Below are 26,864 nucleotides of genomic sequence, written 5' to 3' on the forward strand. Positions count from 1 at the left end.
TGTGTGTGTGTGTGTGTGTGTGCTATTTATGCTTCTATTCCGTGCGGGCGCGCTCCATCCTTTGGCTTATCCATCTCTGTGCATAGCTATCCCACGCTACTCACAACGATCGATGTACGATCGGGAGATCATTTCACATAAATTCACACACCCGAAAGGCTTCCATCACCTTACAAACCTGCATTCCCCCCCTCTCATGCACAGGACAAACACACACACACACACATTAGCATCATAAACGGATGCCACTGCAAATGCCATCCAGCAAGCGGGGAAAGCACTGCAAGCGCTCTGGCTGACTGCTTCCCGTCGCGATCGATAATTGATCTACGCCCCGGCTCAATCAGCAACCCTGCCGCCCGCGTGCCCGATTCCGCGCCAGGAACTCCAGCGGTGCTGATTCATCGGCCGACCGGTCTCGCCAATGCAGGTGATTCCGTTCGACTGCCCGTGTGGCTTACACACAGATGTGAGCGCGCAACACCAACGGCCAAAAAAGAAACACACGCATTTTGGACACAAATTTAGCACAACACCACCACCACAGCGAAGGTGTGCTGCTGCTGCTGCTGCTGGGTGGTGACTTATGCAGACGCTGGTGACAGAATTACTCGCGCGCAGGCACCATTCGGCGGCAGGAGGCTCGTGCGATGCCAAAACGTCGGCATGACTCACCGTACCACCGGCCGACCTATTGCGTCGTTTTGGCGGCACGGAAATCCGATACATGCGGCCACTGAGCCAAGGAGCGAGCACAGCAAAACCCCCAGCCAAAGATGAGGCGAGGGGTCCAACGGGCCCAAAAAAGCAGTCGAACGGTCGTCCATAATTAACACCGCCATTGCGAGAGTCTATCCGATTTCTGCGGGCCCAGCACACATATCTGCGACCTCTGCCGATCGGTGACATCTTCTCCACCCGTCCCCGCGCGGCTCACCTCATCCAATCATAACTAATTTATTCGCTCCGGGCACGGTAGGAGCCCTTCCTCCCCACCTTATGATCCCTCCGAACCGGAAGATTATCTCATCGACGATCGATGCGGACTCGGTTCGGAGGCTCATCGGCCACCAAAGCATGACATCAGAGTGGGATGAGCGCAACAGAGACAGAGAGACAGAGAGAGATACAAGTGCTCCAAGTTCATGGACGGCGTACGGGGCACGTACCGTGGTTGCAGTAGACGCGGCAGTGGCTGAATTTGGAGCGCGAACGCGTTAGCGTCACAAAGCGATCACTCATCCGGGCCCGACCGGCCAGGGGAGGGGGAGGGGCATAAAGCCGAATGAATGAGCTCCAATCAATCCAGCGGCTGCGGTCACGTGCGCCAAATGCAGGAAGCATAGTGATGCACACTGCAAACCGGCGATGAGTCAACGATAGACAGCTGCCGGGGGTGCCGCAACCAACTGCTCATTACTAGACACTTTGCGGCTCATTATTGTGTGCCGCGCTGCACATTGGAACCTATTGGAAAACTACCACCACTAAAGGACAGTTACTGCATCGCTCCGACTCTTGCCACAGAGCGGCAGAACATCCGGCAAACGAGGGGGGTTTCTTTAGCTCCCGTGCACTCTACCCGCAAAACGTTTCATTAAAACATCATCCCATTCAAACGGGCAATACCACCGGTTCTCGTTCTTGTGACCCACATGAGAGGGGGCTTCCTCCCCCCCCCCCCCCCTTCGCCAGGTAGTGACCATTCCTGTTCACGGTGAGCCGCCGCTGTATGCCCACATGTACATGCGCACGCGCTCGAGGTTCGCTTTTGGCAAATTCGCGCACCATTCATCATTCTAAGCGCTAAAGCCGGGGGCGAACGGCGGGGTGAAAATTACCACCTTCCTACGGGTGGATCTCAACCCCCGGACGGCCGGGGGGATGGGGATGTCCAACGGCGTGGTTTCCGCGGCGCGGCCCACCACTTCGCGGTAACTTTATCTTCGGCCCAAACGTCCCAAAAACAAACGCCTCGTGCTCGTGCGCAAATGGACGTAAATGGAAGGTTGGCCAGCGCGCACCATTCGAGAGGGATGGCATGGGGGCTAACTGACAAGGATGTTCCAGTTCGTTTCGAGTCTCCTGCCATCCCTACCCTTCCCCCCCCCCTCCCTCTCTCTCTCTCTCTCGCTCTCTGCTCTGCTTGGTTCATATCGTACAGCAATAAAAACGAAACAACAACATAACCCTCACCTTTCACAACAAAGATGGCTCCAAACTAAATTCTAAAATGGTGATAGCAGCGCGCTTTATGGTTTAAAAATTCCACCCCCTTCCCCGGCACCCCGTTTCCCCGTACGCATTCCAATTGGATGCACGATGGCTCCAAAGTGCACAAATGCCTGGAAGGTGGGGAGATTGGATCGGGCTCGGGGTTGGAAACAACGACGGCAAAACATAATAGTAACAGCTACTGCCTACGTACGAACAATAATACTAATCAAAACGTAACCCTAACCTTCACTCTGCCGGACACACACGCACACACTCGCATACATACTGCTCTTTCACGCACACACACACACACACAGACGCCCATCTCCTAGTTCAGCGGTTCGGCGATGCACTTGCACTGCTTGATGCGTTGGATGCGCTTCCGCCGCAGCTGCGGCACGAGCGACGGGCAGCGCAGCGTCACCGTCATCCAGGTGAACTTCTTCGGCTTGCAGAAGGCGCACGAGCGGAACGCCGGCCCGGTCAGATCCTCGTCCTCGAAGTCGCCGCCACCGCCCCCGCCGACGCCACCGCCGTCCGCCAGATCTCGCCGGCTGGTGACCGAGTAGCTCGAGACGGTCGGTTTGCCGGCGTGGTGGCGCCTGCGCTTCGGCGACTTCGGGATGTAGAACGAGTTGCACTGGCCGTAGCAGAAGCGGTTCACGATCGTCCGGCTGAGGCAGCCCTCCTCCCGGATCCGCTGCACCAGCGGTTCCGTCTTGCACCAGTCCTTCTTCAGATACTCCTTGCGCGTGACCAGCAGTGCGTTCTTGCTCGACTTCAGCAGCTTGTCGCCCCGGTAGGCGTGCAGATCGGCGAGCAGATCGCCCGACGACGACGACGACGATGCACTGCCGCCGGATCCGTTGTGCGGGAGCGCGGGACCATGGCCGGGCGAACCGGAGTGGCGCGATCCGTGACCACCTTGGCGCCGGCCGTGAAAATCAAAGTCTAGCGCCACCTCGGGCGTTTGGTACAGGTCGGCACCGTCCTCGGTAACGTCCTCGTCGAGGTCATTCTGGACGAGGTAGCGCTTTTCGTTTTCGCGCGACGCGTTCGCCCGCCGTTCGGCCAGTATCTGCTCGACGTGCCGGGTGTTGATGATGTCCAGGATCGAGTCGGACAGCTGTATCCGGTGGCCGGACGAGTGGACGAGCAGAAACGATAGTAGCACCAGCAGCTTCATCATTAGATTCATCTGAAAAATGGCACCGAGCGAGAGAAGGAAAGAATTATTGTCGTTATTGTAGCTGCTGTATTTCCCAGACATTAATTTGTACAACATTGACAAACAATTTAGCTGTGCTGGCCGAGCCATAAATTCTACCGCTGGCACGTTCCAAGAAGTGGCCATAGCTCCGGTCGCAAAGATTCATCAAATCGGGGCGATCTTCCCGGAATAGACAGTTCCACTCATCATCTAATGAAATAAATTCTAAAGGAAGATAATCACATCACGAAACCATCGCGACGGCCCAAAAACCATCCAGCATCAGTCCGGAGGCGTACCGTTGCTGGAAGTGGCCTCACCACCGTCGGTCGGTGGCCCTTCATCCCCCCTCCCCCCCCCCCCTTCTTCATCATATTGGTTTGGACCGTCCTACACATCCACAGCCAAACGCCGAGACACATTGTTGTGTGCCCGCAGCAGTCAGCACTTCCCACCTAATGCGCGATCCGAACTGGCGCGAGGCCCGAGACACTTGAGACCGGCGCCACAAACTTTTTCTTTCCTCGGCTCCTCTCGTGGGCTGTGGCATCTTCTGCACTCCACTTCTCCCCCGGCTGCAGTAATGCCTCCACACACACACATACACATCGGTGCAACGGCGCATATGATATGCTTGCGTATGCGGGTCTTACCCGAGGCGCACATCAAGCGCGACGTTTCGACCAGAGGCGGACGGGATTTTTCATGAATGAAAGCCTGGAAAAATATGCCACACCACACACTATGAATGAAGTGATGGAGCTGCTTCCCTACCTCCCCCCCCCCTTCCCTCTGTCCCTTTCTATTGGTCGCCTCTATTACTACTTCTAGTTCTGTTACTACCACGTGAGTATGTGTTGCGACAGTTCCCTTATTGCGTGATTGCGTGCGATCGCGTCCGATCGGAACTTACCGTCGTCGGCACGCGAGAAATCAGCCCAACAAATCGGCCACAAGTCGTAAAAACTAAATGCTCTCCCTCTGTGTGTTTGTGTGTGTGTGTGTTTGTGCGGGACAGCGTGGGCCGCTCGTTGCGCATCCGGGGGCCGCCGGTCGCGTACGCGTCGACCCGCACGAGATACGCGATTCATCCATTTAAAACCGAAATCCCGTTCACCCCGTTTTCGTTCCCCCCCCCCCCCTCTTCCTCCCTTCTTCCTCCCACCCTCTCTATCACTTTTGGTATATTTATTTCCCGTACTTTTCGCTTTGTTTTCGCGGGGGTATGTGCACACTTTCTTAAACTCCCTGCGAGCGAACGAGCGGGCGCGCGCGCGCGCCAGATCGTACCCACGTGCCCGGGGCCACGACGGCGTGTACTTCGCGTCGGTGTGTCGCCGTAAAGAGCCGGCGAGTGTTTGTGTGTGTGTGCGCGCAATGGACAACGGAACAAGCAGGGAGATTGCCGCCGCCACCGCGTGTGATGTCAACATGGAATTAAAACAACAACAACGGCAAAAACGGCCCCAACGAACCTCGCTCTGGCTGTTACACCTTTCCCGTGCCCGCTTTTGGCACACGCGTCCGTCAGAAAAGATAAGTGTGCCCGGCCTGACGACCCCGCGGGGACAATTGCGGCAGATGGCACACACACACACACACAGGCATACAGAGCGATTTTGGTTCAAGCTGCGGAGGAGCACCCATTCATGAGCGATCTTAACCGAGCGTTACGCGCGCGCTCGCTCCCAGGCCTGATGCGAATGATTTCATAAACGTTTGCGCTCGAGCGGCACACTCTTGACACGAAATTGATGTTTGCGATCCACATCAACGAGCTCGCGGTGAATGATTGCTGCGGCGACGCACAGTTTCCGGCCACCGATCAAGTAAAGCGGAAATCGCTAAAAGCCTTTCTGCGACGTTTCTTGCCTGCCTTGGAGAGTGAAATTCGGTTGACATGTCTCGTGAGCTCGCTTCCTTCATCTTCAGCTGCACAGGTTTATCTATTCCAACCTCACGCCCTGTCGCTTAATAGAGTTGTCAACCGTAGCGCTAGCTAATACGTTAATCGTAAACTTTAACAACAACAACCATTTGCGCTCTAATCCCGGCCACGCCGACGTCCCTCCATCGGTTCGTTATCTTGCCGTGTGGTTCGCCTGCGCGAAAGACACATTTTGCGACTTCATTCATTGCCTTTGCGTCCACGTTCTACGACGCGGGATCGCTACACACTTACATGCTGTGAAAATTGTCACCTCTAGTGTCCAAACCCGCGGCGTCGCAGGCAACCTTCGACTAACACACACACACACACACACACCCACGAGAATGACTCCCGTCAAGGGTGCCTCTGCCAACGGAGATGATGATGATGCTGCTGCGATGATGGTCCCACGAAGGCAAGGTCCCGACACGCGAAACCTAAGCTCAGACACTCGCACACCGTCGAGCCTTATTAGTCACCAGCCGAGTGGTTTGGGTGCCATCGGGCCGCGCGAATCGGAGGTTTCGGAGTATAAAAATACATCTATATGTATCTAGAGGTGTGTATGCCACACCTTCGCATCTTGCGCGGCGGAAGAGCCTGCTTTCCTTCACAAGATCGAGGCGTCCATCGACCCCCTACGCGCCCCCAGTTCCTTCTCCCTCTTGTGTGTGGCTGTGCCAAAATGGTGAAATGCGACACCATTAATCTAATAGCGAGCGTCGCATTTTTAATCAGCCATAAAACGCTGACTAACAAACGATTTTTGCCGGACAACCCGCCCGGAGGATTTTGGACATTGGACCTCGTAGTCACGCGCAGACCTTTACTGAAGTCATCTCTTGGTTAGTGAGAAGCAGATAGAGAGAGACAGACAGAGATAAATAAAGAGATAGAGAGAATGAGAGATGGAGGAAAACACAGATTTTGTGAGGTACACTGGTGGACATAAAAATAGGAAAAAAAATTTGGATGTGGAATAAAGGATGTGCAAGTTCTACCGTGGCCTGTGTTGAGTCCTGACCTCAACCCGATTGAAAATCTGTGGTCAACTCGCAAGCATCAGCTAAAGAACCAGCCTGCACGTTCAGCCGATGATCTATGGACACGCTGCAAGGTTATGTGGAAACGCATACCCAGAAGCGAATGCCGTAAGCTCATCGGCGATATGGCCAAACGCTGTCAGGAAGTGATAGCGATTAACGGTCACCACATTGACCGTTAGAATGTGTTTTCGCTCTGTGGAACACCGCAACACCTCCTCCCAACAACCACTTAAACAGTCCTTTTCAGGGCTACCAAATATTTCTGACAAGAACTATGTCTTTCGGTCACAGAAAAAAGTTCCTATTTTTATGTCCACCAGTGTACTTGTACCTAACTTCAAAAATGGATGACTCGACTTCTTGCTATCCCCGCAAGCTCTGTTTTCTCCAAAGCGGTTAGAATCCATTTGGCCAATGCATATTCTCCTAAACGCTTTGAAAGCATCCCCCCATCAGAACGTCGCGCATACCACACTATTCCCACCAGAGATGCACGGCTTCCCCCATGGGGTCAACGCAAGCCACCACGCCACTATCAGTGGCATTAAAACTGAACGACCCGAGCCCGCTCCATCAGCCAAATGCGGTGCGCCACAAACGACCCGCTGATACGATCGCCGAAGTCTCCACCGTAAAGGTAAAATATTGAGACATTCGAAATCGGACGCCACGGCAAAGCCGCGACCGAGGCCACAAATATCTCAGCCCGCGCCGTCTGATTGGTGGTCGCCGTTTCGGATCTGGACTGGCGCCGGCAAAAATGCTGGAGCCATGTTAACGGGCTGTCCCGAATGTCCGCAGCTGCTGCTTCCGTCGGGCCTCCGTCGTCAGCCGTCCAATCGGTTGTCGTCCCAAATGGAACGGGGATACTTCGAAAGCTGGATGCATTAAAGTGCGAGCGCGCCGTTTCGGGCCCTTTTGCAGAACTCTTCCGTGCGTCAAACCAGTATTCGCCCGCCAGCACCATAATTGTATTCACCATGCGCGCCCCATACCCCCCTGCTCCCATCGCTGGTCCAGCAAATCGGACTTTCCTCCCGTAAACTGATCCGTACGGATCTCTCTTATCGTCGTACGCAATCGAATCTGTCGACCGCCGTTGTGCGCATCTTCCAACCGCCAACCACCACCGGGCACAGCGCTTAATTACGGTCCCCTACCACCAGGCTCTCGGCGTCCAAAATGGAGTCTCGCTGCCCACCACCATCCGGATCGGATCGGACGCCCAATTTTGGTGGAAACTTCCCATTTCCAGGAAGCTGACCAATCCAACCCACTGCCACGAGAGTGTCCCAGCATCGGTGCCGTTTTTTTCGGCCCGTGCCTGTGCGCGCGTCTTCTTCAGAATGAATGGCTCAAAGCGTTCCACGAGGTGGAGGATTTAGTCGTGCCAAGAGTGATTGTCACTCCATTTCGGTCAAATTGCCGGTGCTTCGCGGCACAGATTACTAGACACACTTGCCAACACTGTCCAACCAGGCAATTGTGGGAGGCGAGGCGTGTGCTTGTGTTGTGTGTCGTAAAGCCGTGTGTCCGCTTGGGTCTCCCAGCGTCCCAGAGGCCCCAGAGCGCTCTAACCAGAGGCGGATCACGCGCGACGTATATGGGCACCGCCGTTTAGCCGATAGATCTTTGGCTAGATCTTAATCTGTTGAGCCTATTGTAAAACCATTATTCGCTTCTGAAGATCGGTCGTTGCCGGTTCTACCGATACTTTGTATGAGTGTGTGTATGTGTGTGTGCATTGTGCGACGGCTTGCTGCCAAAAGAGCGTGGTGACGCAGCGGATGTGCCAAGACCACTATGATTCTACTATTGCCTTTGAAGAATTGCTGATGTTTTGTAGCGGAAAGGTTTTTATGTACAGTATTATGACAGCATATTGTTCCTTTCGGCCAGTTCTAAAGACGGAACAACTCCATCGATTTAAACTGTTACAGACATGGAACCAACACCAATTTTTTTTATTCTCAAAAATATAACATTCCACCGAAAAATCCATTCAACTAATACTTCTGATCTATTTCTCTCTCGATTTCATTTATTTCCTCTCCATCTATCCCGTTAAACTGTGACTCAGTCAATGAATAGTTTAATTTGCACGATAAATCCATCTACCCAGTCCATCATCAACCGGCACCGATTTTAATGCCCGTTTGGCTCTCATCACAACACTTTATCTGACTCATAAATTTCAACTAAATTTATTGTTTTCCAATGGCGCACCTTGTGCCCCATCCCGCAACCCACCCCCACACACACACACTCAGTGGAAGCTTAATCTGCCACCGATCGAACGTCACGTTTCGATCGACCACCACCACGACCACGGTGACGAAGACGACCGAACCGAACGCGCTGGGAACGTCAATCCGCTCAGGAAACGAACCGGAGTAGAGTGTTATACTAAAAATAAAAATCCGATCTAGAATCAATTTTGAGTCATGACCTATAATTTGATGGATTGGAAAAGCGTTCACATTTTACGCCACCCCTTCAGGCCCGCCGTCCACAGCTCCACACTTTGGCGGGGGATGCGATTCGTTGCGGTCTGCGTCATAACAAACATCTTTCGATGCCTTCGAAACCTCTGAAACGCTCCAAGCGCGCCATCATATCGCCCCAGCGAGTTGCTGTTTTGCTGGCGTGCTGTCATCATCCGTTTTCGTGTAATGGATCTGTTTTGGCGTGCGTGGCATGGTATGGGGTGATCGCTTTATGAAGCTTCTTGAATACTCCCGCACCGCCACCGGTCAAAGTGGGGAAGGTTGGGTGCATTATAAATTTTATCCACAAATCCATTCCTTTATTGCAAATTATTACAACTCATCGACTCCGGGCAGGCGGACGGCGTCTAGACGGCCGGCCGGAACCCTTTTTACGCCAAAGCCAGGCCTTGCACGAGCCCCCTTGCGCACACATACACACACACACACATCAACGCTAAATTAACCTTCGCGTAATCAATTTACTTCAGTTTACTGTACCATAAATCTTCAAACGTGCACCGCTCGAGAACGCGCGCAAGAGAGCATCTGTTGAAGCGGCCTGTTAGCTTCAATCAAAGCGATCCTTCCCATCTCAAACACTGTGCGGTAAGAAGTAATATCCGATATGATCTTTACCGGTCTGCGTCTAGGATTAAAAGGAGTCTCGGCTTGTTGATGGTTTCTAATTACTGGCTGCTAATACAAAAAAAAGCGAGCGTGCACTGTTGGGGAAGTACTCGTGCTCCAACAGTTCCGTCCACTCCGCGTACAAAGATCGCATGTCAAGCTGTCGTTACTAGCCGGTGGTGACATTCCGCTAACGAAACAATTAACACCAACCAACCGACACGTAACATCGCTCAATTTTATGTATCAAAATCTCTATCGGCACTAAGTACGCCATTAATCTGCCCCGCGCGCGGGTTGACACTTGACAGGTCTGTTGGGACAGGCCGCCGTCGAAAGGATCTTCCGTGGCGTGCCTGTTGATCGTGAGAATAGGTGCCCCCTGTTCATCTCATTTGCAAGGTGATGATGCTCACGGGGCCAGCAATCGCGATGAATATATGTACATTTATGCACGGTCCGATTTGATTGAAACGTGTGGTGCGAACCATTGTGTGGAGTAGTGCCCGCGCCCCCCTGCAACGGACTTTCGAGATACCCGATACCGTCAGCGGGCCCCTGTTTGGTGTGTCACTTGGTGTGACAACGAAGCCGTTATCTTGCAGTCAGGCAGATTGGGGTGGGCCTGGGGTGGGAGGAACTCCGTTGCTCCAGGAAATCAAAGCAGTTCGTGATTTCAAATATTCAAATCGCAATAAATCACCAACAATCGGTGAGACAACTGCAAATTACCGTCGCCACCAAGTGTGCAGCCTGGCAGCATTTGGGAGCTTGGGAGCTTGGGAGAGGGCTGAGAGGTCCCCCGGACCCCCGGACCCCCTTCATTTTAGTTGCAGTTGCCCTTCCCTGGACAAGCCAAACCTCTAAACAAAAAAAAAGGCACTGGTGTGCCGTGTCGATCGTGCCACAGGCCAACCACGAATGATGAATTCTTGATAAAGTACAGACAGCACGACACGAACACCGTGCTGAGGTGCAACGTGTGTTGGGGCTGAATGATAGCAAACAACCAGCGCGCCCTCCACCCCTCCCCCGGAGGGTGCGACACGCGAAAGGGAGTAAAAAGATCGATAGAAATGAATTTCCATGTGACATTCTTTTAAATCGATTTATGACACCTGCAGACAATGGAAACAACAATGCAATGATCGCTGCCGTGGCAATGGGCCGATCGATACTGTATCCTTCGAATTCCACGCGATCGAGATTGAGGTAGAGCGATCGTACGACATGATCAGTGCATGGAGGTTATGGCCACAATTGGTCCGACACACCTGACGGAATGCAAAGGTGAAAGTTTTCTGGGCGCTATTCCAACAATTTCATAAAGGTTTGTGTACTCTAGGCGAACTCCAGAAACTCCCTTCAACAAAACTCCAACAAATCTCTAGCAATAACGGACGCAAAATACACACCAAACGACTTCCCATTTGTCGACGTTTACAGCACAATCTGTGCCGTGCTCGGGTTATTACTAGCAGAAGTTTAGCTATTTAAATACTGACACATTGTCAATTTAAATTGTGGCGCCCCGACGCCATACCGAAATAGCTGCACCACTTGACGACACCCGTTTTATGGCTCGCAATGTGCCACTCGCTCGCTTGCGAGTTGCATTCCTCCATGTTGCACCAACCGCGATACATACCAGAAGGCGGTAGAGAGAAAACAAGACCCTAAACATTACTGCAACCAGGCGTACGGCATCCGTCGCACACTGGGTCGTACCTCTGGGAGATGCAAGGCGTGAACTATAATTATCAACTCGGCGTGCAAACTGAGCCAACAAGATCCGGCCAATATCACTGCAGTGTGGTAGGATAATCCGAGGATCTCATCTCTGAGACAGCTTCTCGGCGTCGCCCGAACTTCGCAACTCGACGACGGTACGGATTAATCCAGTTTTAACAGAAGGACTCTTCGCGGCAGAGATCGTTCGAAAATAGCGCCACCCAATAAATGTGGCTGTGTGACCGTGTTGTGGCACCCCTCTGGTCCCGGATGGTTGGGTAGTTGTTATTCCCGCGCGGATCATTTTATGATCCCCACATTCTAGTGCAAACCGATCAACCGGACGTCGTGATGGGTTTCGACGAGACGCTCGCTTTTATTTACGCGCAAGCGGTAGCACGGAGCACGGTGAAATCGTTTACTTTAGGTCGGGGCAACCAGCAGAAGGAAAAAATAACCCCCGAAATCGACCTCAGGCATAAACAAACACACAAACGGTTTAACGCAGTGCGCAACGAAACAGGTCGCTCTCCGAGGTGTGTATGAGATCAGCTGATCGGCGACTTCTGGACATTTGCCGAGCTGACCGGATCGCCAGAGCTGCCGCACTTTCGATTACGACCACCTTTCCGTCGCCAGGCTTATCGTCTCGGCCCGGAGCGACATCGCTCGCTTTAACGTTTTGGAGGAGAAAAAAACCTACTCAAACTCTAATCCTCCCGCCAACGAAACCATTAGCGGGCGCTGTATGGCATCGCGTGCTGGCGTGAATGTAGGTGGCGCGGACTCCAAAGCCGGCTCGCTCTCTCTCTCTCTGCGTCGCTGGGTAATTACATTTCATTTAATTAAAAATCCATCACTTATCTACACCAAATGGAGGGAAGCAAGATAACGTCCAATCATAACCGGCGGCATATGCATGTGGTTTGTTTTTTCTCCAAACATTTCTGTCTGGGACACACCTCGACGCTTTCCAATGCGTTCGCTACCATGAAGAACACTCGGTTCGGAGGGGAAAAAAACCTCACCGCCTTAAAGCACGTCTGAAAGGAAAACAAAACCCTTCAATCCCCCTGACACCCGGCTCCTTTATTGCCTTTGTGAGGAGAGGCTTTGTTCTCCTGCTTACTTCCCAACGCGCCGGACATGGGCCGGAAGTACGTTCACAGCATCCCTGGGGTAGCATTCCGATACGGATCATCCACATAAAAATGGGTTCCAAGTTCCGAGAAACAGGCCTACTCCTACCTGCCCTGGCCCGGTCGAGAAAAATGTGTCAAAATTCCCACGCAGCCAGCCACTTAATCCCTGTGCCGTTCCAGTTGGCAGCTCGCCCGTAGGGTATTGGGTAAAGGTTCCGGTGTCTTGCTGATCGGAAGCTCAGGTAACTTCGCTCGTAGCACGTACGGAACTGATCGTTTGTTGTGCACGCTGCTGATTGAACTCTTTACGAGGGAAACGTGACAGGACGATGTGTTTCCCGATTGTTATTGTTGCTGGAAGCTTAGAGGTGGCCGAAATCGTGGAATTCTGGTGAGGCTTAGCAAACAAACAGAAATGCCTGACACCTTCCGAACAAGGGGACTCGTATCGATTTAAGGGACGCTCTTTTGTGAACTTCCAATACGGGCTTCAAACACGGCAAGGGATGTCTTTGTGCCATACAAATATTTCAGAATAAGTTTTGATATCGTATGACATATCTACTTTTTTCCAAAAATCTCCCACCAACTTCGATTGTCTGATCGACTCTGTCAGATCGCTGTCCCCACGTGCCTTTCTCAATCTGAAAGATCATCTCGCCGTTGCATCCGTGCCAGCCGTGGATTTGTTTTCATCGCCAGCGTCGTGAAATGCCGGCCGGCATTGGCGTAACACTACGGCGACCGCAAAACGCCACTCGAGCCCTAAGGGCACTTGATTTCCGCATCCCGATATTTCCATACGGTTTATGTATGCACACACACACGCACACATGCTCAGACCAACAGCAAATAATTGTATCGAAAATGAAAAATTAATTTCTGATATCATGCTCGTAAATATATACACACACACAAGTAAGAGAAGGCTCGGCGCATGCTCGAGCTGCCGCCGACATAGCAACCCTCCCCCCCCTTTACACCCGAGTTGCGGCTTGTTGTCGTCGCCGGTCGTCGTTGTGGTCGTCGCCAGAGCAAGTCACGTTAAGATTCCCTTCTTTTCGTTCCCTTCGCAGCCGCTGACAACTGCTGGGGTCAGGGTATGGCATCGAGAGGGTGCCACAGTGTCCCACCCCATCCCCGTACTTTCCCCCCCCCCCCCTCTCGCCCCCTTCCTTCTAGCATTATTTTTTGTTTTTTTTCCCGCTTCTCGTTCTTCTCATTTTTCGCTACGCCGTGATCGCCGGTGGCTGAAGTCGAGGAGACACACAGAGCACACGAGAAGAGATCAAAACACTCACACAACTGCGAGCGCGCGCGCCACAGATCGTGAGGTTCATGATCGTCGATCCCTGCACGTTCACGCGTCCCAATCCCACCCCATAACACGCTCTCTCTCTCTCCCCCCTTCTCTTCCATCCCTCGCCATGGCGCCAAACGTAAAACTGCCCGCCTGTCGCTATCTTATTTGTCAGTTAACCTTAAATCTTTAGCGCAACAACCGCGCAGCACCGGGCGGACGCCGTGATCATCGTTCATACCAGGAGGGAGGGAGGAGGAGAAGGGGAGGGGAAGGCCGGCTCCGCCGATCGTTTGTCAGACATACGGTCGGGCGCACTAACGGGGAAGTTGGGAAAAGAAGCGTGTGGCAGTGCGCGCCTCATCATCGTTTGGGACGTGCACCTCGCCGCAGCTTCCTATCTATCGTTTGACGACGATGATGATCTGTCCCCCGGCGCTCCTCTGCCGTCTCGCGTACACTGACGCCGCCACCACCGCCGACGACAACGAAGACGCCAGCGCTAAGCGCCATGATGCGGGGAGGAAAGCAGGCGCGCGCGCGCGCTCGCACACACGCACACTCTGCCAACTCCGTCCTGCTTTCGTTTGCCGTATTTTCCTTCGCAGTCGCGATCGCCGGCAGTGGGCCAAAAATTCGAATTGAAAAATCGCACCCCGGCCACCCCGCCCGGAAACCTCCGAGAGCGCGGCTGCTCGATCGACTCGATCGAGCGAAACTGCTCTCCGTCAACATAATATGAAAAAAAACCCGCACGGAGAGAAGATCTCTGTCTGTCAGCTTCATCGGCAAAGGATTCTGTGCTCTGGGAGCTGAAAGACGGTGAGAAGGAACCGAGAAGAATATACGCATCGGGTTGCTCCGTACGTGCGTGTGTGTAGCGCCAGTTGTGGCGCCCGCTTCTGGCGACGACACCGACGACGACGACGACGACGACCGTTCGAAGCGATCGAGAGAGGATATGGAAACCTTACTTGAGCCACTGGCGTCAGGCCGAACCTGATTCGGCGGACACCGAGAGGAAGGGAGGAGACCCGGAAGAGAGGCAAGGATCGACGACCACGCATCATCATGATCATCAACGCTATCATCATCATCCACGCGTCCTTTTCCATTTGGGGTTTTGCGTGAGAAAGTGAACCCGCGGCGGCGTAACAGGATCGGGAATTATTAAACGGGGTGAAACCGGGAAGCAGGCTGCTCTGTGCATCTTTGTGCGTGTGTATGTGTGTGTGTGTGTAATCAGAAACAACTTGTTAAGCGCCACCAGAAGCAACCCTGCCTCAACCTGCTTTGCTACGCTGCCTGGGCAGGGACCGTCGTCGCGCCAGATGCGCCGTGCTGCACATCAACATCATCATCATCATCGATCGCACCGCACCGCTTGGTGAAAAATTATTACATGCAACTACCTCTCTTTCTCTTTGTTTGCTCCCTCCCTCTCCCGCTGTCTGTTCTTTTCACTTGTCGAGGTTGTTTTGCTTCCACACTCCTCTCCCACGGCTGCTGGAATCATCCCGCAAAGGATGCGGCGCGCGAATGCAAACATGGAATTGCAAAGGCATTTAAGCGCCACTGTTTTTGGCCACGACTGCGCCAGACGGCAAAGGAAAGCAAACGTAAAGACGAGGACAATGATCCATGCACCGGTCGGTTGGCGGAAAATTGGTATCTTGGTGTGTTGGGTTGCTGCTTTTTTTTTGGGGGGGGGAGCCGGCAGTTGAGGTTTTAGAGAAAATGTCAAACCGAACAAGCACAACACACACGCACGCAATTGGACGCCACCGGCACCGGGTTTGCCCTTTAACGGCACTGTCCCGGCACTGTCAAAGGGCGCCAAACGGCGATTAACTTCTCCGTCGTCGTCTCCGTCGTCAGTCTAAATCCGGCCGGGCCGTGTTTGTGTCGCTACACCGTGTGTGCGTACGCGAGCGCGCGCGTGCGGAGGTTACGCATCGGCGGCTGCCCTCTCTTGCGGCACAGCTTGGCTGGACTTCCCCCCGAAAAAGGAAAAAGGGCACGTCGGCGGCATCCCGAAATACACACACACACACACACGAAAATGTCACGCATGATAGGAGCGCGCTGCATTTCGACTAGATGTATGAGAGAGCTCGGTATTATTTTATCGATCGCCAAAGGGTTTGCCATTTGTTACCGGGTTTGCCTGTTGTTGATTATTACGAGCGTTGCTGAGCTGTGTGTGACTGGTGGTGGAGGTGGCGCCATTACTACAAGGTTTTGCAAACTTTCAAATTCGTGCCAACACCGCCTTGTGTACACAGGTACCCCGCAAGGGAGAGGGAAGTGGCAAGTCTCGCATGCGGATAGAAAACTGATCCTCTGATTGTCTATAATTACATTTGCGATGCAATTAACCCCGGGCTGGAGACTGCGCCACATGGCGTTGGCTTCTAAATATTGGTGTAATAATAATAAAGGCAGGTGTATGTAAGTAAACCAGGCACCACGAAGTACGAAGAAAGTGGGTCAAAAGAGCCGTGGTGAGTTATTAACTTTTATCCATATTCCATCCAAGTCGGCAGAGATTCGATCGCACGTCCTCTTGCGTAGCAGCTCCTAACGCTTACCTGCTGCACTATGGCGACCGTCTCCGAACGCCACTGCAAAAGACCAATTAAAACCAACAAACTGTTTACTGACGTCATCGACCTCTTCGAAAGCTGTCGATCGTGTTTGTTCCCAGACAGATCGAGCACTACTTCCTACCACAAACGACGCACACCACAAAACCATTAGAACAACATTCTGCTCGGCTTTTACAACTTCCTTCCACCATAAAGCACACCAAAGCTGTCGCAATGACCGGTTTGATGAACTCTCCTCTCTCCCTCCCCCTCCCTCTCAACTCAAGATCGCGTTCCATTAACGGAAGCTGCCAAAATAAACCACTCACTTGGCCGAGGGAGAAACGGGAATAGCATCCCACACACACACACACACTCGCACCCAGTGTCAGCTGAGTTTCCGTTGTGTCCATCGTTTCAGGAATGCTTTCCGATTGCTATTACCTTCCATCGGTCGGTTTCTTCAGTCTCGTGGAAGGGGGGGTGCTGGTGAACCTTTCGCAATTTGTCCGTTCCATTTTAATTAGAAACATATTAGAGCAGATTGCCAACACTGCCATCGCGGCAGCAAAAACACTCCCCTTGCCCACCAGCTCATTTCCCATTTGCATACGGAATCGTAACAAAACAGGCCCCATACTATCAATCACGGCCATTCATTTCGCACCGGGATCCATTCCGCCGACTTTACGCGACACGGAAAAGGCGCTGCTGCTGCTGGTGCCCTTCAACAATAACAGGGAAGGACGAAGGTGTTAGGAAAAATGGCGGATCCACCATGGGACGACAGTGGTGCTAATGTGCGAACAGGCCGCGTACATGTGCAACATTAACCCGCGGGCCGCCGCCGCCGCCGCCGCCGCCGCTGTTTCACTCCGCGTCGCAATTTATCTCAATTATCTTTTATGGAATTTTAATAATAGTGCAACAATAGTGCAAATGCGTCGTCGATTCGTGTGTTTGTTCTGGGGCGAGAATGAATGCCAAACACACACACACATACACACAGACGGATACGCACACGATGCGCGAGCTGGGAGTGTAAATCCAAATACCTTTTTCTTGCTGCTGCGATTCAGCACAGGCAAAACGCAGCCGCAGATGGGTTGGGATGGCCAATGTCAGTTACTTTGTTGCACCAGCAAACGCCACAGGAACATGTCACCTGGCCCCGAGGGTGCAGCACGTTGCACTTCCGTTCCGATCCCGATGCTGCGAGCGCGCTTGTTTGTGTGTACAGGGCGTGTGCAATGTTTCATTGAACCTTTCTACGACGCGGGGTTTCCGCAACACGCAAACAGCGTACACGCAGACACCTTCCGGCGGCTGGAAAACTCATTCATAGAGGCACATTCCTCGCATACCTTTGCTTGGCGTAAGCAGATGCGCGTGACGTGACCCGCGATTGGGGCTGTTTTTCATCACCTTTAGCATTGCCGAGTGGTTTGGGGTATGGGCAACGTGCGAGTTTTGACCTATAAATAACTACCCTTCCCTCGCGGTTCATTGTTGGACTATTTCTGGACCTTATCGTACGCACGCAGGTGAGGAAACACCTTTTTCTGGAGCTCACAGCTCAACCGTTACCTTCAAGGCGCGGGAAACGCTAATTGGTTGGCGTTTGGTTGTGATGAACGATTGATCGATTGGAGCTCAAATTTACGGCCCACTGCACGGATCGCCGATCATTTAGGATCTTCCCACGTAAGCGCGGGCCCATCTATTCATATCGCTCAAGATTCCATTCCAGGGCCCAACCAGGGGCATACATAACATTAAAACAATTCTCTGGCACACGTCACGCGACGTTGTTTGCCTCCATTTCGTACACATGCCTCATGTCTAGCAAAGCTTCCCGAAATGACCGGTAAGGAACCGCCAGACGGTTGCGTGCGTCATTGGTACGGACAGGTGAATCGTTTTCGTTGCTGCACGCTCCTAAAAGTAGCTGCCAAAACTGATCGACCACTGTCCCGGGATATTAATCAGCGAAATAAATCGTCAATCCCATTAATGTACGAACTAACCCGCACGAACGCGGGCGCTGAATAACAAACATCGGACGGCTCGTGCGTGCCATGACGCCAAAGATTGCGAAGCCCGCTCCAGTCCAGCTCCAGTAGAATGCAATGTAAACACCAGAGGTCAATTTAGAATATCACCCACCCCAGACCGTCCACTGTCTAAGGTGCTCCTGGAAGGGATAATTGGCTCAATTATGATCTGTCAATATTATGCCACTAACAACACCCTTTCAACGCTCTTAATGTGACGGTGTAAACAAACACATCACACTATTGGAGAATTGAGATGTTGGTAAGGTTTGCAATAAAACACCCTGTCGCGCTCGATACATGATTTGGAGGGGGTGGGGTTTGGGCAACCGGGAACAGCAGTCCCCCCCTTCCAAATGTCTCGTCGTCCAATAAATCAACATTCGACCGATTTGATGCAAAGACTTGGTGGCGACGGCGGCCACGGCAGTAAAGATTTATGAAGCTTGCGAAAGGAGTCAACCGTGCCAAATTCGTGTATCTTTATTGTCTTCTACATTAATGTCCCACCGCGTAAAACTGTGCCTAATGCCGGAGGAAGGGTGTTAATCCACCCGAACGTGGCAATATCCCGAAGCCCACGATCTTCCCGTACGATCGAAACAACTCAATTTGCCGACCCCGTACCCGTACCCGAACTAATTCCTTGTCGTACTAAATCCTCCAAATCCAATTAACGACTGGCTCGCTGGCTGGCACCGCCGCGAGGTAAGTGGCACCATAAACGATACATCTGCGCCAGCGACATCATCTTTGCCGGCATGGGGCACTGGTATTGAGTTGTCCGCCCGGTGTACATTTCGATGCCATTTGTTCGGCTTACAGAAGCGAGAGACTTTTTGCACCGAAATCGATTGACGCTTGTCGAATGCACTTGTCCATGCACTTGTTCTCCCCTGCTGCTCCAAACACAAGACAAGTGCTCGTACACTCATTAGCAAAACCAGAACCTCCCCGTGGGGGGGTAGGAACCAAGGGTCATAAAATTTTAAATTAGACCAACTATTGGCGACGCCGGCCAACTTCTGGATGAGGATGTAGTTCAAGGTTTCCGATGGAATTGGAAGATCTGAAAGGCGGGAGGTTCTCTCGAGTTTTTGCTACCATCTGCTGGTCTGGGATTGCGCGATCAGCCGCTTCCGTGCCAAACTGTGGCAACTGTGTGCTACCACAGGAAATAAAATGCCATTATTTATGACACACACACACAGCATGGGGAGAGCGCGCGCTTGGACACAGTGGAGCATTCAATACCCGATCGATCAGGTTCGTTTGGGGAACGGGATAGAACAGAAAAGCTCTTGAGATGTAAGACTTGAGGCGCTCACAAAAAAACATTTGGAGTCGAAAATAAAGTTACAAATTTAACTACAAGTAAGCGATATCTTCCAGCACAATGTAGGATACACTCAAGGTCACCGCGCTTAGTGAGCCTATCTACATCGAAATCAAAAACAATGGCCCCAAGGCACGCTCCAATCTACCGGTTCGGGCCAAAAAAGCCTGGACTCATCCCAAGCCCTCGTCCCCAAAGTGAGCTATCTTACGATCAACTCCTTACCATAAGCAGACGCAGCAGATTGCTCCAAAGTGCAACTGCTACAGCTTCACTGCACCACGCGTTGGGCAACTCGCAAACACACACACACGGGGATTGAAATAGGCCACCGACTCGGCGTGAAATCGGTGCGGACCGCCACACCAATGCTAATGACACGGCGACGCCATCGCCGATGTAGGTTTGATTGCATCCGATTTCGCACTCGGCTCAAATTACCTCGGCACACACCGAAACGCCTCCTCTCCCTCGAGCACCCTGTCCCCCCCCCCTCCACCTCGCCAAGCGGGGGTACTACTTTAATGGATAATTAAACACCTTATCCGGCAACCGCAGAGCGTGGCTGAGCGTGGCCGAACCAGGCAACCTACGATTCGCCCGTGTACGTTTGTACGCCATTCATTGACAGATCGCCTTCGATTGTTGTTGCCTTTGCTGCTGCTGCTGCTGCTCCTCCGAGATGCAATTTAACACCCCCGGGAAAAATCACTCAAAGCAAAGCGCAGCGTCCCCCAGGTGTCCGGAAGTTCCCCGTGGTGAAACTCGCAAGCACTGGCGCACATGGGCCCATGACAAACAAAACAAAAAAAAGCAAGGAACGGGCGCAAAACCCACCCGATGAGCCGTCATGCGCGTGATGAGTCGCACAAACCGCAAAAACCGTGGCCGTGGTCCTCACCCAAAGGCGTGCGGATTAATTACGGATTGCCTTTAATCTTAGGTCTGCCGATGAGCGTTTGTGGGATGGAAAATGGCCAGCAAAAAGGTAGTTCAGGTTCCTTTACGGATCGTCAAATCACACACACAAATACAAACAACGAGACGACAACGGATGGACGTGGTGCCGCTAGTTCTATGCCAATGGGAATTCTTTTTTTTTGTGCAAAACTTTTCCATCCCCTTCCGGACTTTCTTTCAAACATCCGCTTGCCATGGCAGTGGCGATGACGGATTGCATTGTTTTGCTGGCAGCGGTTCGAGTAATTTGTAATTTATCATACCGAACTGGCGAAAAGGATTGCATGCTTTACTCTGTGTGTATGTGTGTGTATGCACTGGAAGCCACCAATCATTCGATGGATTCCAGTCCATAGCCAACCATAGCGCACCAGAAGGGCCATAAATCATGCTTGGGAAGCGCCTTAAAAGCGACGCTGGTCAAGCATGGTATAATTGCAGCTCGCTCGGGCTCGCTTACCCGCTTGCGTGTGAGTTGGCGGTGGCAAGTGCAAACCGATCAGCTGACGCGCTTTTCGCGAGGCGCTTCCAGTCTAGACGGTGTCGGCAGTGATTTCGGTTGCCCCATCAGAAGCTCGTCAATGTCAATGATGGGAAGCTGGAAGGCTGCTGAGAGTGACCGATCGAGATGGAAAGCGTTCCTGAGCTGTTGAAGAATGATGGGGTGTTGCAGGGTAACAAACAGTATCCTCCTAGAGATGAAGTTCAATCTCGCACAAAGTTAGGATCTGTTTGAGTCTGAAAAAGACTGAACACATGCTTCCGACCAAACAAAAAACCAGCTTCACGCTGTACGCAGCATGTCCTTCAAAAGACTGCCATACCTTCCCGGGAACAAAACTGCAGCACACAAACTACGCTAACTAAGAAAATCGCTTTCCAAACGCTAGAAACAAACACACACACACACGAACAAAAACAACGCTTCCACAAAATGGTTTGGCGCGCGGTGGAGCGCTCCAGGGGGTTTTCAAGGTTCTTCTGCTCGAGCGCACCGACCTAACTTTGGTCGTTTGTCGTTAGTTTTTCCCACCACCATCACCACCAGAACATCCGCCAAGAAAAACAACACCTTCCTAACTCCCTTCTTTCTCCCCCACCAGTGTCCCGTGTCTGCCGTGTCTTTCCGGCACAAAAATCCTTGCACACGCTGGGCGTCACGGCGTCACAGCCAATGGAGCTAGCTGCTGCAGGGGTGGTAAAGTGTCGCTTCGATCGTATAATTTTAAGATCACACTCTTGGTGCATTTGTTTTGCGTTCACACACAGAGACACACATAATGCGAGGAAGAGGGATTTTTATTGCAATTTTATTTTCCCAACCCCGAGGACACATATTGGTCCGGTGCACTGCCACCAACAACAGCAACAGCAGCATCACCTCCGCATGGCCCAAGTCAATATGGTTTAGTGGGAAGCCGTGTGTGTGTGTGCGGGGTCTTTTTTTTGTTGGTGTTTCTTCGTGTGTCTTCCCTTTTGAATAATAATATTTGTTATCGCGATAAGGACCTTGAATATGTTCCCACTTTCCCGCCCCATTCGTCTCCCCCAGCCTTTCTTTGTCTCGGTGGAGTAGATGATAAAAGAATGTTCTTGCCATCGTGTGTGAGAAAAAAAGGAAGTGATATTATGATAAAGCAGTTAAGGCATTTTTGTTGACTGATAAAATAAAGCCCTAGCCTCTAGCCGGTTTGGCTCTCGCCGTGCGTGGTATGCGTCGCTAGAAAATGCTAAACATGGTGCCAGGACGTCGGTCACACTGCGCGATCCATTCCAGGAGCGGTGAAATCACATTGCATTGTGTATTCACCACCACTCTGTGTTGCTATTAATATAAATAGTAACAGTTACCGTTTGTGCCAAACTGAAATAGTTTTCGATGGATAAGGTCCAAGAACGACAATAAAAAGGGGCACCATTTATTGGGAAGAATTGTTTGTTCGCCCGATTACTAAACCCGTGCGGAATCTGAAGAATGGAATGCAACGGAATTAGATTTATTGGAAGCAGTTCAAGCAATGTTATCGGGCAGGCGATTGTAATTTGCTGAACAAATCTTTACGCGATATTACTTAATTTCTTATGCACGGCCACCCTTTGGTCGGCTGTGGAGGAGCTGTGGGGGGGGCAACTCCCTGGAGTAGTGGCAAAAAGCATCTACCTCCATAAAACTACATCTCATCCATCAAATGGGAAGCGTTCGATCAACGCTCAGACACAGCAGCAAATAATAACAACAAAAAAACACCAGTACCACAGTCAGGCGCGGGTTATGAGTAGCAGAAGAAAACCGATTAACTCGCAAGCAGAAAGCAAGCGAACAAAACGGCAAACTCTCACTCGCGCTGTGCGGACGGGTCCTGCTGGCGCTGTCGAGTGCGCTAGCGAGACGGTCCGATTGCACTACCCCGGCAACGGTGGATGGGTCTGGCTGGCGTCGATGGCGCTACTGCCAGGCCAGGCCTCCACTCGAGAAACCAATCCACTGGCACAGAGCAGCCGCAGCCGCCGCCGCCGCGGTTCTAATGTGTATCATTGAGATCCGTCTTCCCGGCGCAGGTTGTTGAATGATGATCGGTCTTTTTTTCGCCCAACCGACCGTCTCAAGACCGGTTGGTCTGTCGTGGGCCCTGCTTGTGTGTGTGTGTTTGTGTGACGCGACATTTCAGACACTTTCTGCCTCCCACGATCCCACGATCCCTCTTGGGGATGATGATGATGATGATGGTGACGTTTCGGCCCACCGGAAGAAATTATCATCGGGAAGCGGGTTCCGGCGCTAATGCTATTACCGTGCGACGATGAAACACACACACACACACAGACACAGACAGACAGGGAGGGAAGCGTTACTATGATTAATGGTTTATTGTGTCGTACCGAGACGCCGATGTTGCTGTCCGTATTAAGCATCATCGTATCGATTTGTGTATGCAGTTGAACATTATTTCATTCGCAGATCGATCACAGTGAGAGCGCAATGCATGTTACGAAACTCAACCAAAAGTCAATACACGATCGACTCCCCCACTCCCATTAAACTCCCCCGCACACACACACCCACTACGTTGTGGGGTGGAAAAACACAAATATTTGCCATCGTCCGTTTATGGGGTGACAGAAAAAGAGGGTTGACCCGAATTAGAGATTTTTGTTACAAAATCATCGCATCAGACATTAATTATGATTTCAATTCAATTTTTGCACTTTTTTTCCTTTGTTGTTGTGTTGTTCAGGCGATCTTGTCCCAAAACGTTCGAACTTTAATCGCGCTGCTAATGATACTGTACGCGCACAGAAACAATTTCGCCTAATTAACACGTCATACCGGGCGCACAATGTGCGAGAGCGGTGATTAAATCAAAATAGAAGGCAACACAAAAAAAACTTCCATCCCCGAACGTGTTAATCGCACGATTAGCCCCCCTCCCCCAGTTGCCCCCGTTTAGCCCCTTCGGCGGAGCAAATACTTCCTCCATGAATCACCCTCCTTCCGGCGCATGGGAAAAAAGCGCTCATTTTCTTCGCTTTTACTGCAACTGCAACACCACTATCTCTAGCTGCTACTACTACCTACCGCAAACTACTACTATTGCAACCCCTCCACCCCTCCTCCTCTCCCCCCGTTGCTTCCTTGACTTACCTTGAACGTTCCGTTCAACGGGGCACCACACTAAGCGATGATGATAAAGTCTCGCAAAAAAACCGCGATCGCCGCCCCACGCGCGTTCGTGTCTGCCGACCGTGTGTTGCGGTGTTGCGACCGACGGGGTTGGAAATATTTCTAGCTGGGTGAGTAGGATGCTGCTGCTAGTTGGACAACGTACGGGGATGGGCAAAGCACCACAAATCAGCACCACAATTGCATCACTCTCGGATGGCGTCAACGTGGGAAAAAGCGGCGCGCACAACGCTCTGGCGTGACGTTTCAACGCGATGCGCTTTTAGAGGGCGATTAGGGACGAAGAGTAAGACGTCCGTTTTCACTCTGGAGACTGGGATGCTAGACCCGGGATGGGGTTAAGAACTTTCTGCGCACAGAGAACGACAGAACCACGCTAGATCGATCGAGAGCACAGGATCCTCACTGGATCAACGACTGTTATGTTTTTTTTTCTTTACGCCGAGAGAGAAAAGTTTCGCCACTAAAACACGCACACAAACACTCTGCCCCTCCCCCTGCCTCTTCTCCGGACCTTCTTGAGCGGGTCGGGTTACGGTTAGTCGGGTCGGGCGGGTTTATTTATATTGCTGTGCGATATAAATCATCAAACGGCCTCCCGGGGGCGCCTAATAAAACTGCGCTCTCTCTCCGGTTCGGTTCGGAAATATGGACGGAAGTTGGCGCCAGCAGCAATGCTACCGGAATGTGCGATCCGGTTTTCCGTGACTGACCGTGATAAGCGGACGCGCGGGGTGGAGCAATTGTTTAGAATTTTAAGCACACAGAACAATTACACAAACGTACACACACATACACACAGCCACAGAGACACGGGGCGAGCGAACAAGCGAGCACGTTGTGCCCTCCAACACGCGATTGACCCGGCCGCGCAACGCACCAGAGTATTTTGGCGACTTTGGGCGATATTCACTTCATTTTTTCTTTTTGTTAATAATTGAACGCTAGGCACGCTTTTTGGGAAATGCAGTGCAGTGAAAGCGGAAGCACCATCACCATTTCTATCTTGGCACCATTTGCGCGAGCACTTGTTCTTGTTTTTTTTAAAGCACAGCAGAGTAATTACACACACACACACACGGGGGACTGCAGTATCTGAAATGAGACAAAAGAACAACAGAGTATTAGCTTTCGTTGACTCCTCTTTTAGATGTATGCTTAAAAAAATGACACCCCTGAGGATGCAAACGGGTGCTTTGAGCAAGCTGCTTTGTTCCGAAGCTGCCCCCAAACAGATAAAGCCATCCACATGTCCAATACATGCACACGATCACGAGCGGAGTTGGCAATTCGGAAGTGTCACGACTTCCCTGGTAAGCAGTACTGTTGTAGGATGTTTGGAAGCTATTTTCGACCGTCATTTGGCATCAAAAACCGCCCATTTCTACGCTTCCCTAACGCCCAACACACCTAACCTTCCTCAATGCAATTTTTATTAACGTGAAAATGGGGACGTGTTCCCATTTTTTGCAAATGCAACGCACCCTCTCTCTAGTGCTGCTGCTGGGTTCTGGGTGCAATCATTCTAATCAAAATAACGTCAATCACTGGTAGCGGCCCGCTTGATCGACGCGACAATCCCAACCTTCTGCATCCGTCCCGCCCGAAACGCAGCATCAACGCATATCGAGACTGTCCAAACACCGGAAAGCAAAACAAACCCGGCCAGTGGGAAAAATAACAAACACAGTGCTACGAGAACCAACCCCAGACACACGCACACACACACAGATACTGATTTTCACGCTTCCCCCTTTGCCTGCTTTATCAACCTCAACAGATGATTCCATCCGTGCGACTGTTTTGCGGCCAGTTTTATCGTGTGTTTTTTTTCTAATACACAAAAATAATAATACTAAACCGCTCCTAGAGCAAGAGAGACCCCAGGGGAAAGTGTGTGGGATTTTTCCCCTGCCGTTGTTCAATCTTACCGAAACCGAAACGATGCTGTTGCAAGCTAACAACCCGCAGGGCGTAAGCGTAAAAACTGTTTGGCACAACACCGAGACCGGGACCACAAACCTACGACGACGAGCGAAAACCACCAGACACGTCCGCACGGCTCGAGAGGTAAACCAGCAATGAATGAAATGAACGAACGCGAGACGCTTGTAACCGCCAGGCTGGTCGGGCTGTTTTCAAAACACTGTCGTGAACTGCGTGAAGTGGTGGTGCGGTGGTGGGTTTTCGTTCTTGTGCTGGTACGTTTTGGATGCTTTTACATGCTTTTACATTATGTTTCAATTGATTTTTTTTTAATTTTAAGTGCTTTACATCAAGAGGAATCGTAAATTCAAGGCAAATGTTTGATAAATTTTAAACCGCCAAATTAGTCATATATTAAATGCAAATTTAAAACAAAACTTTAATCTAATTTTTCCAAACAAAAATGCCTATAAATAATATTTTTTACTTCATTTTATCCTAAACTCCTCATTTATTAATCAAAATTTGTTGTACTTACAAATGTATCCAATTAGCTGATTTTTTTAATAAACTTTACAGACTGTAAAGGAAAATTCTACACACCTTCTTGAACAAACTTTTGTAAC

The 26,864-nt window shown here is 51.5% G+C and overlaps 1 protein-coding gene across 2 annotated transcripts; it reads right to left on the reverse strand.

Annotated features, from left to right (window-relative positions):
• LOC3291626 (gremlin-1) lies at window positions 1–26,864 on the reverse strand. 2 transcript variants are annotated; one of them, XM_061654396.1, is made up of 3 exons: window positions 26,777–26,864; window positions 24,274–25,407; window positions 1–3,415 (listed from the first exon to the last, which is right to left on the reverse strand). In XM_061654396.1, exon 3 carries the CDS (start codon window positions 3,413–3,415, stop codon window positions 2,546–2,548), a length of 870 nt encoding a protein of 289 aa, XP_061510380.1. In that variant the 5' UTR covers window positions 24,274–25,407; window positions 26,777–26,864; the 3' UTR covers window positions 1–2,545. The 2 variants fall into 2 exon arrangements, with proteins under 2 accessions (XP_061510380.1, XP_061510379.1); XM_061654395.1 differs by lacking the exon at window positions 26,777–26,864 and adding an exon at window positions 26,244–26,431.

Source organism: Anopheles gambiae, chromosome 3, assembly GCF_943734735.2.
Source record: "Anopheles gambiae chromosome 3, idAnoGambNW_F1_1, whole genome shotgun sequence".
NCBI lineage: Eukaryota > Metazoa > Arthropoda > Insecta > Diptera > Culicidae > Anopheles > Anopheles gambiae.